Here is an 18,161-nt window from a genome sequence, read left to right as displayed (position 1 = left end):
GTTATGTTATTACATTTCATTACTTTCGTTCTCAGTAACCCTGACCTTTTACCTTTCAACTCCCAAAAAAAATAGGCTTCTTCCTTTGCCCCAAATGCAAGCCAACCACAAATTTGGTAACCACTATTGATGGAGAAAGCCATTTATGGTGTGGAAACCATAATTTTGTGTGTCACAGTGACTTTGACCTTTTTGACCCCAAAATTGATAGTGTTCTTTCTTATCCCAAGTGCAAGCTATGCACAAACTTGGTAGCTACTGATGATGAAAAAACTAAAGCTACTTTCTGAAACTATATATCGTCTTTCAGTGATCATGACCTCTGATCTTTTAAATCCAAAATCGACATCAATCTTCTTTATCCAAGAAGCAAGCCACCCACAAAGTCTGATAACTGTAGATGGTGGAGAACATGATTGACTTTGCTGACATTAAAATGGTAACAGATGTGTGGACAACATCATAACACTGTGCCAGATGGTGGGCATATAGTATATATATATTGTGTATATATACTTTACAATAAGGAACATAAATTATCACATGTAAAATAACTTTAAATAGCATGACTTTAACAATATTATAACTTGCATTTCCCTGGATGCTATTTTTTGTTGGTAAATATTCATAAAAAGTTACATTTTACAATATAAATTGAATAATAACATTACTTTTCACCTGCACCTATATATGCAATAATCTTTCAGTTTTAAATGTTACTAAAGCAAGCAATTTAAATTTTAACTTACCCTTTTGATTTCCCTGTCAACATCAAGGCAGAATTTTCTGCCTTTTCAAAAATTACTGTGGAGTTTGGTGTCAGCAGACCTATCTGGGACTGAAAATAAGGAGAAAAACTGTCTCTTCAGTTTAAAAGCAAACAGAAAGTATAATAATTCAAATGGGCACAGACCTGCAGACAAACTCGCTTCACATAATTCAAACAAAACAAGGTTGAAAATTCAAGAAATAGACTAACTATTTCATTAAATTAGGTTGTTTAACTATACATGTTTTCATAGAACACATATGCCCCATCACCAAATCTGCATACAAATGACAAACTAATCAAGAATCAAGCCTTAATGAAAATCACTGAAGCATGACCACAAGGTCACAGTAATCTGGTTCTAATTAATTAGAGTGATACCTAGCAAAACACATCTACAATGGCTGTTTTTACAATGCTTAAGAAACTAACCTAAATTCAGAACTTAACCTCAATGCACTTATTGTACACAAAAAACACTAGATGCACCAACTGCAATATGCAGTCTTTTCTGCAAACCGCCATTAAAAAAGTACAAAATATAATGTAAAGACAAACAGTATGAAAATCAAGCAAATTACTGAATAACTAAATCCTTTACTTGTTTAATTGACTTTTTAAACTTGAACAAGAGAATACTCTTACTCACATGCTGGCTGACTATTAAGTCCAGGTTTGCCTCTACCTTCTAAAAAACGCAGATCAACATCATAATAATCATATCTCAATAACACTTGACTATGGCCGTTCATGCAGCGTGTAATCAGTTTTTAACATAAATTTTAAATAAAAAGTACAGAATTTAGGGCTTTTTTGGAGAAGTAAGTTAAATTGGAAGACTTTAAAAAAAGTAGGAAAAAGTAGGAAGACCCCTATATCCTCTGGAAAGACTACAAGAGGGTATATAAATAGCAAGCCAACAGCACAAAACTTGATCATGGACCCTAAACCAGCAGACTGGAGAGAACACCACCAACATCTCTCCTTAATATCTCTTTTATCATTCTTTCCATTTAGAGTGGCCAAGAACATTCAAGAGATTCAAAAAAACAATATCTACAAACCACAAGGGATCAAAATGTACATATAAGATTTTTTCTTATTTACAAACTTTTCCTCAATATAATAATAGACATATTTTGTTCTCTGAATATTCATAATTGGCAGATGTCACTGTAATTGCCAATAGATTTACATCGTTCTCGCTTTTCAAAAAGGCAGTGGAGAGCTTGCTTTGTACAAACCTTTCTGGGTTTTCCAGGTCCTTTCTTGATGTCTGTTAAGTCCATAACTGAAATGGAATGAGAACAATGATGAACATTTTCCCTTGAAAAAGCAACAGTCTGTTGGTTGATTCAAACTTTGTATATAAATTCAGTTTTATTAACCTTGAAAATGTTATAATACAGATAAGAAAAGCAGTCATAAAGTTGAGTAACTTGCAAGGTGCATTTAATGTGGATGAGTTCAGCTATAAATGAAAGAACAAATAACTGAATACCAATTTATGATCCAAATATACACTGGAGAGGTATTCTTATTTAAATATTCTTTACAGCACTACTAACTACACTATTGAAATTTTGGGAGCCTCTCAGAAAATTTATTCAGTTTCAGACTGAGAAACATCAATACACAGAGCTGAGGTGACATTCTGTCCCTGCATGTGAAACATTGTCACATCTATATTTGCCTTCTCCTTCAGGAACTATTATCCTATAGTGTTGTCATAAGGGGTACAGTGCCTAAGCCAAAGACATGCACTACACTCTACCAGACAACACGGACAGAGAATAGTTTCCAATGGCTGAAGACATTAACAGATTCATTACAATACATGTCAGCATGTAGCTACAGAGCTAACTGGAAAAGGAATAATGAAGCATTGCCAGATATTGTATCCGGCAGGTAACGGAAAATACGTATTATCCTAAAATAAATCCCAATAGTTAGCCAAACAAGTCATGAAACATGCTACATATATCAATAAGAGTACCACAAATTGGACCCCCTTGTTTAAAGTCATCTATGTAAGTACAAAATAAAGCATGGTTGATCCAGAAAATTACTTAACAATGGGACTCAATGACCTTGGCATTTAGTCAAGGTAAGCAATCTTGAATTAAACTTACTGTGCAGAAACTACTGTATTCATATCTGACTTACCATCACCCCTACCTTTCAAGTGCAAGTCAGCCTCAAAGTTTGGTCTAGAACAGAGTTTTTGTGTGAAAAACATATTTTTCCTGGAGTCACTATGATAATGACCTCTGCTCTTCTGACCCCAAAATGAAGAGTTCTCTTCTATACCTAAAGGAATTGACTATATAAATATGCTCAGGACAAGCACTCAAATGATCCATACAACAACTGTACCTCAAGTGGCTGAAGAGTTCTGTAGCCTCCAAAAATTCTGGTAAAACTCAGTAAGTCATAGCTTGCAATAAGTACAGTTTTGACCCAATAACTTTTTCTGAAATCAAGTAGCAACTTAAAACTCCCCATTTTCCCATCAACTTTAATCAATATTTGCAAAATGAAAGAATTTTTTAAATCAGCAACAAACTTATTGTTTCTTCTAACTTTGTCCAGATTTCCCAGAAGTGTGGGAACCCTACATATCCTAATCTAGGTCTGAGCCATCCACAATATAAAATCCAAATGTGTTTTATGCCAACAGATGATGCAAACAAGGATGGCAGATAAAAATGTGTGCACTAGATACAACAATCAGGAACTCTCTCCAAATGGATTTTAAAAATTCCAAAACTGGTTAGTTATTTATTTTGAGCATCCCACAATTATACAGACTGGCAGCATCTATGATGATGTGAGTACCAAAGCTTTCTGGAGGGCCCCAAGTGGCCAAGTGGTCTAAAGTACACACCATTCCGGATCACTGCTATCTCACCTCTGTCTGCGTGGGTTCGAGTCCAAGGCTCGGCTAGCATGGGTACGTGGGAAAGCCTCCCAATAGCTTCTCGTTGGTATGTGGTTCTTCCATGGGTTTTCCAGGGTTCTTCCTCCAACAGTTATACTGGCTGCCATGTATAGCCTATATTGTGCTGAAAAATGGCGTTAAACCCTAGAACAACAACAACCACCAAAGCTTTCTGAAAAGTGATACAAAGTCTCACCAACTTAAAATGCTGTCTTGAAATTAAAATCAATCTCCATAAATCACAAATTCAATGCTGTCACATAGGCTGAGTTTCAAAAATTATTAAAATGCGCATTTCTATATATTACCTTCAATACTTAGAACTTTGATAGCTAGCGTCCTTTTCTCAGTAAAGGCAAATGCTAATATCTGCCCCACTGTAAATGCCTGGCTATTGAACTGCATCAAAAACTCTTGTGCCATTTTATCTGAGTCAAAGGGTTCAGGACCAGCACTGAAAAAGTGAAGACCATAAAAAACTATGGTGTGGATGAAAACAAGGGGTTATAACAGCTGCCCTAAATGCCAAAACAGACTGCTGGAAATCAAATGCAATCAAGGTGTCATAATATTTAGCTGTCTGCTAACTTTGGTTAAAAATTAAGAATCATTAGCAATGTCATGCAAGATTACCACAGTGAAAACCAAAATGAGAAAAAAATTGGAAGAACAAGTGCTCGAGATTCAATATATACAAATGAATATACCACTCCCTTGATTTTGTGTGCCCAGAAATCTCTCGAGCATGCTTATAAGGTGGAGACGCGTGTTCATCCTTCTGATTTAAAGATAAGGACAAGAATAGGTTCTGACTGCTTAATAATAAAAAAACTTATCAAAATTGGTCTTATCAATTTATCAAAAAGTTCTTAATATTGCTTGTTTGGATGTCAAAAATATAAAACAGTCCACATAAATTTTGAATCAACATAACGCAGTTACAAATGTAAAGGAGAGATCATATACTTTGCCCGATCATTTCCTTAAGCAAAACATTTTCTCAATAAATAATAAAACATAATGAAATATCAATCCACCAAAAACAATGCTGGTGACTGTCTACCAATAGCATCTATGAAACAAACACCAATTACAGGTGTTAAATGAAATGTATATTTTAACTGTACATCTTAATTAGGCATTAATTAATCATCATAAATTTGATATGACCTTATCTATTAAAACATGAAAGGAATCAATTAACTGTCAAATTGATGTCCATAAGCAGTTCTGTATGACCCTACTAAGTACTTATTCAGGAACAAACCTGGCTTTATTTTGATCATTTAAAAATTTGCATACTTCTTTTTAAAATCACACATTGCAGAAAGCTCCTCAGTGCTTGCTTTGGCCAACCTGTGGATTGTTCTTTAAGCTCTGAATGATACATTTGTAAATAAATTGCAAGTTCAAATAAAACATACATACTTGTAAAATTTTTTTAGATATCTTCAATTCATTATTTTAATCTTCTTTAAAATCTGGATATAGTATTCCAAAGCAGTGAAACATGTCATTTGTGTTTATTCCACCATTTCCATGTACTACCATGTAACAAAGTGCACATGCTTACATGTACATTACCATCTGCTTTAATTACCACTTCCAACTGGACCCTAAGTGGTTGTTATATGCATTCATTGAATTCTTTTAAACCATATTATCAGAATACAGACTGTACCAGCTGAGGATGCCACAATGCTTAATAACAAATCTCTGATCTCTCTCCTTAGTACTAATGTCTGTGTTGTTTTAAAAAAATCCTGTCTTTACTGTTGTTGTCAGTTTAATGCAATTTCTAATCACATGATAGCTATACACTGAACCCAATATAACTGGTGACAGAAGAACTTAGGAAAACTCTGCTAAGAACCACTGACCCAAGGGAAGCTACAGGCAAGCTTTCTCATATACCCATATAAGCTGAGAAAAAGACTTAAACCCATGCAGACAGAAGTGAGTTGGCATTGGTAGATACAGATGAGCACTTTAGACCACTCAGCCACCCTGGGTCCCTACAAAATCTAATTCCCAAACAAGTATCAACCACATAAAATGTATCTACCACATAAAATGTATCAACCACATAAAATATATCAACTATGTAATCAATAAAGAGTCTAATCTGATTTTATTCTGCATTATAATCATGTTTATTTTTCCTTATGTTGTCCAACAATTTCTAAGCATGTACACTGTATGCAAAGGTGAGACAGCACTAGCACAGTTTATTGCCCTCACCAATGCTTATGAAACATCACACAAATCAGTGAGCTGAGCAGAAAAAGCCTACATTTGGGGTTTAATCATCAGCGGATGTGATGCTTTTTACTTTACCATTATAACTTTGGGTTTGTTCAACCTACAGTTATTAGAAGCTGCTGTGACTCATTGTTTAGTATACCCAAGTTGCAACCCTCAAAAGTGCAGGTTTATATCCTACAATCAGACCAGCCTGGGTCAACTACAATGATGTGTCCTATGGTAAGGTACTTGTACTACTATTACCTGATCACTAAATAGCCTACTTGTGTTGATGTGCCATTAAGCGCCAAACCTTCACTACTGGACTGTGCTGCAATGATGCATTATGACTACAATGATGGGTAAATATGGGTGTCATTACAATGATGGGTAAATATGGGTGACATTACAATGATGGGTAAATATGGGTGACATTTAATGCTAATGTCTGAATAAGGATACATGAATGCTGTGGCCAAGGTATACAAGGCCAATTACAGAAAAGTCTTTAAGCATGTCTAAACCATTTAATTAAGTGAAGTAAATGCCTAAATTTAATGCAAGAGGTCCTAAACAGTACCTAAGGGTTTTCCTTTCCTGTTATACAAGTATTCAAATTATAAGTGATATTTAATACAAGTGTTCTAAAGACTTTAGTGTCTCACCTGCACCCATGTCTTAATCTTTTCCTATTGTATCAGACTTTAAAACAAAACTTTTTTAATATTTTTAAAAAGAAAACAGCATCTTTCATCCCATTCTAAAATAGAATAAAGCAAGAGTCATTGCGACTTAATCGTCACAAACTAAGAAAGAGAAAGAAGCAAAACCAACACGTTTTATAAAACTTAATAATTTCATTGTCAAAGTTATAAAATTTAAGAGGAACTTATAGTATCATGAATTGAATCCAAAAATAATCCTAAAAAGTTCTAATCAAGTCCAAAAGATTCAATTGTTCCACAAAAATTTCAGAACCCTAAATTTTATGATCTGCCAACAATCCTGACATGTAAAAATGACACTGTCCAGAACTCCTCTGAATAATTCATAATATTCTCAGAATAATATTGTACTATAATAATTACATTCCAATGAGCACTTCCCACTTCCAATGAACAATCAAAACAAATGTTTCCTCTCAAATAATATCTAAATACAACATAAAATATGTCTGCAGATGTTACAACACAAACACAAGTAACAAGAGTGAGAAAAGTGTCCAGTCCTAACTGCTTACATATTGGCACATTTTGCTACTAGTTGTTATGTGACAATTTGCAATTCCAACCAAGTAAAAGAATTTGCATCATCCAAAGGAGAAAAAAAAAACTTATCATGTTCATTACTACTACTATCATTAGTAACTGTAAACATGTACATTAGCATCTAATAATAGATCCTATGCAATCTTACTCTTAATATCTTAAAACTGAAAATGTTCACATACAAAATTTAGCTACAACTAATCACTACAATTTAAAGTCTTGAGTAAAAACATAAAAATTACAGATATTATAGATATACATAACAAAGTGAAAACAGTACAATACACAAGAAAAACAGTACAATACACAAGGAAAACAGTAAAATACACAAGGAAAACAGTACAATACACAAGGAAAACAGTACAACAAACAAGGAAAACAGTACAATACACAAGGAAAACAGTACAATACAGAAGGAAAATAGTACAATAAACAAGGAAAACACTTGGTAGTGGGATGAAAAGTCAGGCTGACAGAAGGGAATATGACAATTAAATGCAACAACAAAAACTGGCAAATAAGTGTTAAATATGCATAAATATCTTGTGAATTAACCATATGCATATGTTCTCAAAAAAGCAAAGTAATACCAAAACAACTTGATGGACAACTCTGCTATTTGTCAAATTTTAAATGAAATTTTTGGGTAATTTATAATTTGAAATGTCACATGATATTACCAAATCATGATACAAACAGGTGCCAGGTGTAGATAAACCTACCATCTTGACAGTAAAACATAAATTTAAGAAAAGTACATTCATTTTTTCATTACCCTAACTTTCTATTTTAGTAACCATTTTAAAGCATAAATCTCTGTCATTATATCATTGATATGAAATATGCCTACGCCCATAATAATTTATCAAGCACATAAGAATCAAAGCACAGAAGATGCATAGAGTCCTGTTATTCATTTGTGTTATTAATAAAAGTTAGACTAGACCAATATACGGGCTCACCATCACCAATCCATACATTTTCATTGCATATTTCTAACCCCAACCCTCCAAGCCACTCCTGGAACTCACACCCACCTCCCGACACTGACCCAGGGTAATATAACAAAATCTATCACATTCATGCACTTTGTATGACTGCATATATATACATAATATTCATTTTGGTTACAAAATATCTGAAACTGGAAGAAGCCATGGGTGACACTTTCTTGGAGATAGCTGCAACATAGGTACAAAGATTCATAAATTTCTACCCAACGGTTTAGAAGACGCGGTAATGGTTAAATAGATCAGCAGATTGTAAGCATAAAGTTATGCATATGCTTATTTGAAAAAAATGCATATGAAAAAAACCCAATATTTTTGGGCCTGAGCTTCATACAAAATTTCTGAAAATAAAAAGCCTGGAACAGCTCAGGGAGTAAAATAACTATATATTTATCCAAATGGCAAGTTTATAATATTACTTTTTCTTCTGGAGGAAGTCCACTTCTAACTGGATAGTACCAATACATTGCGTCCTCTTATCCATCTGGAAGGATCGAACGTCTAAGTCTTGATTCAATGAGATACCTGCCCATTTTCTCTGAAAAGAGAACCCAAGTAAAGTATTTAATGTATTATGAGTTACAAGTATCAATCGATTACATCACTGTCAATTAGTTCATAGTTTTCTTCTTTTTCCATATTTTAGTCTACTTTTGTGACGTCAGAGCTTTGACCTTCTTCACGATGATCTCATCAATACGACATTATATTTTACCTAGGTGTACTAATGTACTCTGAAATCTAGGAAAGAATGGGTTGTAAAATTGGCATGGTTACACTTGTGTCTCTTAATAAAAATTATTTTAAAAAATTAATGCAATTTTAATAAATGCAATGATAGTCCAATGAAATAAATGATAAAGCCAACCAAAAGTAAACACGTCCTTTGGAAATCTTCAGGTTTTCTATTGCAGTAAAACTAAATATGTCCTACTGAACTAATTCAGTCCTAAATAGTCCTGTGTTCAATCAAAAAGCTCACATTTGCCAGATTTCTGCCTCTTTACAAAGTCCTCAAAAACTATCGGTGTATCTGAGAACTTGTCTGATTTTTTGACAGAAGATAACTTACGTCACCATCTAACAGATATGCAATTTTTATACATGTTCTCACTTGCACTCATCATTACTTAGCAGAAAAATGAAGTCAAAATAAATAATTCAATCAGCCACTTTCGTTACCATACAATCTGAGGGTGTCACTTCACAGAAACACAAAATGCCATTTTACGTTTCTTTTAAACAAAACTGATGTTCAAAAGTTGATTGCTATTTATCTGGGCAATAGTACATATGTTTTTTTTCTTCTTCTGTTTCTGGCTGCATTTTCAGGCATTCTTTAGTGTAAATCAGAATATTTCCATGTGAGTAGTTAAATAAAGAAAAGGCACATTGAGGAAAAAAGTTCACAGCAATAAAATGAAGAAGCAGATGATCTATCTTTGACTAAAATCATCTGTAAAAATTGAATGATGGTTAGAAATGACATTTCTTTGTATTTTTCATTACCTGATTATATAATGTTGCATTTATTATTTATATATTTCTATTCTTCCATGATTTCAAATATACTGGTATTCAGGCATGATTGAAATATAATGTGAATCACATTCATGAATTAAAGCTATGAAATCAGCACCGAATGCAGTTGTTTTAATTTCATGAATTATTATTTTAGTACCTAGCTTTAAATTATAGTCCATAGACAGGACTTAAAATGGACCTAATCATTAGGCTACAGTCACATTACAACACAAACTATTGGTTGAAGCAATTTTCAAAGACATATTTATTGAATAAAAGGATTATTGTACAATTAATTTTAGTGCAACAATGTGTACAAAATCTTGGGTGTTTTTTAATAAAAAGAAATAGAACAAAAAGAAGATAATTGAAGCTTTGGATATATATTTTACCCAAAGGAACCTCACCAGGCGACTCAATTGCTTATATACAGAAATTACCAACATTTTGTGTATGGAGACCAATTATGTATGCTAAAATGGTTTGTTTTCATTACTGTATCAGACAACAGACATTCAAGCCCAATTGTACCCTTCATTTTTTCTTTATTATTTTTTATTTCTGTTTGTCTTTTAAACATAAGTAGGTTTCTATTTATTTTGCCTCCTGTAATTCATGTGTATTCTGCTCGTATGAGAGAGAGAGAGAGAGAGAGAGAGAAAGAAACAAGCTATGTGAATGACCCTAGCTAGAACTATGTGGTGGTGATGGTCTTTTTGGAGCATTTCTGTAGTACTCTGCCCATTTTCAGCTTCATTTTAAATGTCTGATAAATTTTTACAATTTTTTAACAACTTTTTCAATTTGATTTGTACATGTTCTGTATATCTACACATGTGAGTGTGCACACACACACATTTAAATCTTGACAGTAACTGGCATCATTGTCAACCATAGTTGCTGCATTATTTCAAATTATATGATAAACTGACTGATTACAAGCATCAAATTGGGTATAAATTACATGATAAACTGACTGATTGTAAGCATCAAATTGGGTATAAACTGTATGATAAACTGACTGATTGTAAGCATCAAATTGGGTATAAATTATATGATAAACTGACTGATTGTAAGCATCAAATTGGGTATAAATTGTATGATGAACTGACTGATTGTAAGCATTAAATTGGGTATAAATTGTATGATAAACTGACTGATTGTAAGCATTAAATTTGGGTATAAATTGTATGATAAATTGACTGATTGTAAGCATTAAATTGGGTATAAATTGTATGATAAACTGACTGATTGTAAGCATCAAATTGGGTATAAATTGTATGATAAACTGATTGTAAGCATCAAATTGGGTATAAATTATATGATAAACTGACTGATTGTAAGCATCAAATTGGGTATAAATTGTATGATAAACTGACTGATTGTAAGCATCAAATTGGGTATAAATTGTATGATAAACTGACTGATTGTAAGCATTAAATTGGGTATAAATTGTATGATAAACTGACTGATTGTAAGCATTAAATTGGGTATAAATTGTATGATAAACTGACTGATTGTAAGCATTAAATTGGGTATAAATTGTATGATAATCTGACTGATTGTAAGCATCAAATTGGGTATAAATTGTATGATAAACTGACTGATTGTAAGCATCAAATTGGGTATAAATTGTATGATAAACTGACTGATTGTAAGCATTAAATTGGGTATAAATTGTATGATAAACTGACTGATTGTAAGCATCAAATTGGGTATAAATTGTATGATAAACTGACTGATTGTAAGCATCAAATTGGGTATAAATTGTATGATAAACTGACTGATTGTAAGCATCAAATTGGGTAAAAATTATATGATGAACTGACTGATTGTAAGCATCAAATTGGGTATAAATTGTATGATAAACTGACTGATTGTAAGCATTAAATTGGGTATAAATTATATTTATCCTTGAGTATGCTGCTCCTTTAAAAACAAAGACTAAATGCTCAACAGCTCTATGTCATGTCTGACGGTGTATGCATGCACGAGTGTTGATAAATTCTTCTGAATGGATTCCCAATCAAAGCATGTTTGACTTTTAGCAAACCTGAAAGTTTGTTTAATTCTTGTTTCTTCATTAAACTGAACGTTAAACAATTAGTGTACTTTTTATTCCAGGCCAGGGGATGTTGGCACTTTTTGATCCGATATATTTTTCTTTCTTTCTGTCTTTCACCTCAAATTTTTTTCTCAAACTAATACAAACAATATAACAGGTTCTTTTTATTTCAATAAATCAGAGCAATATTCGCTCAAAAGTATGTGAGACACACATGACTTCTGCTTGGTTAAGTTACAGTAATGATGATGAAACAATGGTAGGATGAGAGGTGGGTAGGGTACACAAAGGAACAATTATATTTGTAATAGTCTTCTGCTTTGTTTTATTTTCCTTCCCTTCATTCTGGAGGCCAATAACACAGAAAATAAGAACCAGGTGCTGTCTATTTATATTCTCCACAAAACCATACTATTTGAAAAATTCAACATCATCACATGTGGTATGCCTTACAGGAAATGTACTCTTTCTCTATCTCTCTACCTAAAAAGGATCATTAAAAAGTATCTAATTTTGTGATCATTTATTAATACAAGGAATAAGTTTAACAAATTCATAATGAAATAAAGACAGTATAAAAATGTAAGTCCCCCCTCCCCGATGCATATAAATAGTTGCTTTGATCACTGATGTTCTGAATGTTTGGCTTTGATTCCTAATTATACACTGCAGCAACATCTGGCTATTGCTATTACATAAAGGACCTGTGTGGCATTTCGATGTTTATTTGTGGTAAAGTAACACACAAGTATTTATTCTGTGGCAATCAAGTCACGATTCTGATATGCTAAGTCATCTTTAAACATAGACGTAAGCATAACTTTTAAAACAAAAATGAAATCAGGTGTCACTGGTAATCAATAATTCTTAATGGAACTATATATTTCTACCTACCATCATCAACCATTAGGTATACTGTGTACAAATGCAGAATTTTATATGTGTATTTATTTGGTGGTCAGCTACAAATGTTCATGCAATCCAAAATGTCTATAATCCATGACAACTGATTCTACAACTGAGGATACAACCATTGGCTTTTTAATAGTCAATTTTCAATATTAAAAGCAATCCTGGAAAATAACTAAGTACATATTTTAGGAAGAGAGAAGGAACTCTTTCTCTATAAGTTTCATCAGAATCTGATTGGGGGCCAAAATTGTCACTTATCATACCATGTCCTGTCAAAGAAAACAATACATACTCATTGATACCAACTGCATTTATTAACGAATTTATTTAACTTGTTTCTTCATAGATCAATCTGATTAAAATCAGATCTCCACTGTCCTGTTTTGGTGACCTATGTTATTACCATAATTGGTAATTCTATCAACTAATCAGATGAAATCTTGTATCTTCATGTTTGGAAGACTGAACAGTGTCTGATTTTTGAAAACTGCATCTCCACTGGCTAATTCAAAGGTGACCAGAACATGACCCCTAAGCGGACACTGTCAGATCTTCATCTACTTTAATCAGATTGCTAAACCTCATGAGGTAGTAACACTCTGCATGTGTCTAAATTTATACACTTGGACAGCTGATGAAGTAAAGTTATTTTTCCCTTGTTTTCATGTCACCAAAGCTCAAAAAAATCCATTTCATAATGAGAACAGCCAACAAGCCATTTCATCAAAAAACTGTTGAGCCTGTTTCAAACTTGAGTTTTCATGGCATTAAATGCCCTTTCACAAGACATGCTCGATACAAGGATTACAAAGGCAAATGAAACTCAATCTGACAAAATCTGGATACCTATACCATTTGCAACACGTCTAAAAGATTGTATCTCACTTCTAAAGCTCTTTTTCCATGCTGAGGGTTGATCTCTGCAACAGCTTGTGACTAGAAATGAATCTGTTTCAGAACCTCATATTTTTAACAACTACTGCGAACTAATGTTGAAATTCAAAAGTTCATGCACTTGGATGTAAATGGGTTTGATTGAACACTTCTTATGCACATGTCACATGCAATCACATCAGCACAGTCATCCTACAGTAACGATGACTAATAACTAAGCCATGTTGGAACAAAAGCCCTCAAGTTCTCTCAGTCACATTCGGTGTTTGTGACTGTTACTAAGGCTCTGAAGATGTGTAAGAAATACCTTGCAGAGCCAGGGTGACTACAACAGTGACCTTGACTGGTATTTAACAGTTGGAAAAAAGCTCCCAAAAGTTTTGTACTCTTTCTTTACAAAGTATTATCCTCAAATTTTATTCTAGTACCAATATTGGTGGAATCTGCAGACACACTTGGAATTCTTCTTTCAATGTACATCTGCAATATTTTTCTAAGGTTACAAAAATGGACTGGAATATTTATCCCCGGGGTAAAGTATACAACGAATTTCAAACCAGTCTTTGCTCTGAACATAAAAGTTTTATACTTCTGACCCATTTCAGTATCAAACTTGCCCCTGGTTCCTGTAGTCAATTTAGTAAGAGCATAAGCAGTGTAATATGCTTAGTAAAAGGATGATGGGGATGAGTAGTGTTGCAAGTCACTCATCCCAGGAATGAGTAGTTGGACAATATTTTGCCTGATACCTGTGTCTACACACACACATACACACACACACACATACACACACATAATATCAGGGAGAGAATTAAAAAAGGGGGATCTCTATTACCTATTTTTTTTACTTAAAAGTGTTGACTTACCTGCATCAGATTAAAACCTATGGTCTGTGGTGCTATGCCAGGATGCGTTTTCACACTAAATAAGAACTTCATGTGTGGTGATGTGTAAATCTCGACATGTCTGAAAAAATAAAATCACAAAAAATTCAAATCAAGAAGCACACAAACATTGGATTCACTTATTTCAATTAACAAACAAGGGTTTCACAAATCCAGCATATCTGCACAGACCCTGATCTCCAGGAGCATTATGTGATAACATATCCGGTCAATGCTGTTTGCTGTTTGATCATGTTGTACAAACAATAACTTCACATGTAAAAATAGTGTTACAACTCTATGGTCATAAACTAAGCAATAGAAGGAAGCAAAGCCAGCAAGTTAAGTAAAACTTATCAAAATAATTGAATTATGAAAGTTATAATATTAAAACTTGAGAGGAACATTGAGTATTATGATTTAAATCCAAAATAATCCTAAAAAGTTCTACAAAAATCCACAAGTATTGAATGTTCCCAGTGAATTACAGATCCTTTAAATAAACTTCAGTCATGATGTATCAAAATGGCGTTGTCCAGAATTCCTTTGAATAAATTCACAATAATCCTAGAATAATATTTAGTCCAAAAAGCACTGTTTAATTCCAATGAATAATCCAAACAATTGTCTTCTCAAGTTAAGCCTAAACATAACAATTAAACACAACTGCAGACTGATACCAACAAAGGAACATATGATGTATGTGTCTTTGTGTAATTTAGATTTTTAACGTGGCTTTAACAATTTTTCAGTTATATCACTACGATGTCTGCATTTTGGTATGACTCAGCTGGGGTTTGAACCTGCGACCTCCCGTGTGATTTAGATTTTTAACATAGTTTAACAATTTTTCAGTCATATCGCTACGATGTCTGCAGTGTGACAGTTTTATAGTGATGTCTAGCACTGGGGCATCATGCTGCAGACACCCACCCAGTCACATTATCCTGACACCAGGCTAACCAGTCCTAACACTAAACTCTTAATGCTGAGCGCCAAGTGAGGCAGCTGTTAGTACCATTTTTGTAAGTGTTTGGTATGACTCTGCTGGGGTTTGAACCTGCGACCTCCCGCATCTGAGATGGACAAACTAACCACTAGGCCACTGGAGGAGTCACACATGATGTAAGAATCAAAATTAGGAATGAATTAACTTCTAAATTCTCTCCTTATATACACTTCAAGTGTCTAATACAACTATATCCTGTAATATAACCCCATGGAGAGACTTCACTACTTAATCACATTTCACAATACCTACTCATATGACTTAACTGGCCAACCATTGCATGGTATGTTTCATTTTAAGTCAGAAAAACAACACTAAGGACCTAAACTGAGATCAACTACAAATGATCAGTGCAGAATACCATTTCCAAATACAAATGTTAAAAAGAATCATTAGCTTACTCTGGTGCTATTTTATGGAATGAACTCTTCACAGAAAACAAATCTACATGTGTTCAAAATAAAATTATATAAAAGTTATATTGAAGGGCAATTGTCATTTTAAAAATTGAAATAAATGCTCTCCAATTTGCTGTTAATACATATGACATACACTTTGTGCTTTTATACTTAATGTATCCTGAGGTCCTCAGGGCAGGATAGTATATTGTACTACGTTACCCTCAAAAAATAAAGTGTTGTATATTGTTATTATTATTATTATTATTATTATTATTATAAATAACTCGAAACATGCAAACAGGTTAACTATTAGAAACTTGTCAACAACTGTTTATAGATCCTATGCAATGTATGTGTGACAACAGTGAAACACATGAAATACAGCCATGTACAAAATGTTGCACAAAAAGATAGATACACATAACAATAGTGAGGAGGGTGCATCTATTTATGGCCCCAACAACTAATTCTTGTTTTTCTTAATGCACTTTTCAATACACTGGAAATCTCACTTACTGATGAATGAACTAAATATAAAAACAGAAACAACAATGAGGCTCTGGGAACTAAATACTGCTTGTGTTGGTGACATTTTCCTGCCAAAATATGCACAGGCACCACACATGCAAAGTCAAGTTTTGTTCCGAATGAGTCTGTCCATGGACATCTTGCATGTAAACTCTTGACAGTTAATACAGGGCATGAAAAATATGTTTATGACTCACTCATCTCAGAATGTGAAATTTTACTCTAATGCTTTAACACTGGAAAATTAACACAGTTAATGGTACTGAAAATTCTAACACCTATATGCTTATTCATTCAAACGTATATTATGTTACTAACTCAAAATTATAGAAAACTTTACCAACTTCAATTGCCCCATATGTGGTATAGATGTGACAAACAAGTGTTTTTCTTTTGATCTGCACTCAACTTAACAAAGGCTTTGGCAGTATGGGTTTGGATGATGGAGCAAGGCACAATGCATGTCATTTGTAGAGATCACCTTTTTCACCCAAGTCAATTGTTCTTTGTTTGTTCCATGAGCAACAAACGGATTAGTTTTAAAACTGGATATACCTCAGAATAATGCACTTGAACAATTTACTATGTGTATGATGTACACACTGAACAAAATGAAGGTGATCTTTTTCCATGGTCAAGCCTTTCTCCATCATTCTTGAAAAGTAGGAATACAATTCGTGGCTCCTCACAACCCCCAAAACTGTTTTTGTTCAATGATTTTTAAGGGACTTCCAAATGTTTTCAAGGTATATGGGGCCAATTACGACTGTAATCATAATCAATTACAGTGAGCTGTAATTGTAATCACTGATTTGATAAGAACTATAATTGTAATCGTCCTTCATTGCATAGCGTAATCATGAATACCAATGATTACAACCAAAAATTACTATTTATATTCTTAAAAATTGTACAAATAATAAGCACTTGACTTTGTTTAAAGGGGGAGGGGTGGCATTTGAGCACAGTATGATATTTGTCAATACAGTAACACTTTTTTAAATGTTCGGAACTAAAAAAAACAGATGAACAGCACTTATATTATGCAATGTTCTTGGATCTACTTCAATCACTGAAAACTGTTCAACTGTAGTTACCCCGAAGCAACAACTTTGTTCTCTGAACCTTTCTGGTAGTAAAATGTGAAGAAACTTTATGAATAGCTGAAGAAAATAACAATCAAGATCATATCTTATTACCATCTGGATTTCAAGTTGGTTATTTTAAGGAATGGCAGTAATAAGTAAGGGCATGGTCGCAAGCACAAATCTCATATGTAAGGCATTGTGTTTCAACCATGCCTTAATTACAGGGGAAAGCACTCTTAATGCCAACATGTGCAGACTTGCACCTCTTCTACCAGAACTTGAACAGAGGGCTTATTTCTTCAATAATTTAACTGTTTTTTTATCTTGGATCTCTCCATAACACAAATATGTTTTAAGGATAACATACAATACAGTAAAACCTGTCTTGAGAGACCTCTGCTATGAGAGACCACCTGTTTTGAGAGACCAAGATCTCCATGCACAGATTTATTGATTATATAGTGTTATTACCTGTACTGAAAGACCACCTGTCTTGAAAGACCAATATTTTTTGGCAGAAGAGGTGGTCTTTCAAGACAGGTTCTACTGTAACACTTTTTTTTTGCTACAAAAAGTACCAGTAAGAGCCGACTCAAGTCGGACAACACAAATAAATACTGTTAT

General features: G+C 33.5%; 1 protein-coding gene across 3 annotated transcripts in view; it reads right to left on the bottom strand.

Moving 5' to 3' along the window:
* The window catches only part of LOC149790598 (vesicle-fusing ATPase-like), a 97,785-nt gene that overhangs the window by 58,149 nt on the left and 21,475 nt on the right, over nt 1-18,161 (bottom strand). For all 3 annotated transcript variants that reach the window (XM_089972698.1, XM_089972697.1, XM_089972699.1), the window contains 5 exons: nt 14,494-14,593; nt 8,652-8,770; nt 4,019-4,164; nt 2,014-2,060; nt 750-838 (listed from right to left, as the gene is read on the bottom strand). In XM_089972698.1, coding sequence (XP_089828824.1) covers nt 750-838; nt 2,014-2,060; nt 4,019-4,164; nt 8,652-8,770; nt 14,494-14,593 — 501 coding nt within the window. The remainder of the gene's footprint in view (nt 1-749; nt 839-2,013; nt 2,061-4,018; nt 4,165-8,651; nt 8,771-14,493; nt 14,594-18,161) is intronic.

The sequence above is a fragment of the Sinohyriopsis cumingii genome, chromosome 10 (assembly GCF_028554795.1).
Source record: "Sinohyriopsis cumingii isolate HCF-2022 chromosome 10, ASM2855479v2, whole genome shotgun sequence".
Classification (NCBI taxonomy): Eukaryota; Metazoa; Mollusca; class Bivalvia; order Unionida; family Unionidae; genus Sinohyriopsis; species Sinohyriopsis cumingii.
Note: the sequence above shows the minus strand (reverse complement) of the source record. Positions and strands in the feature narration are given on the sequence as shown.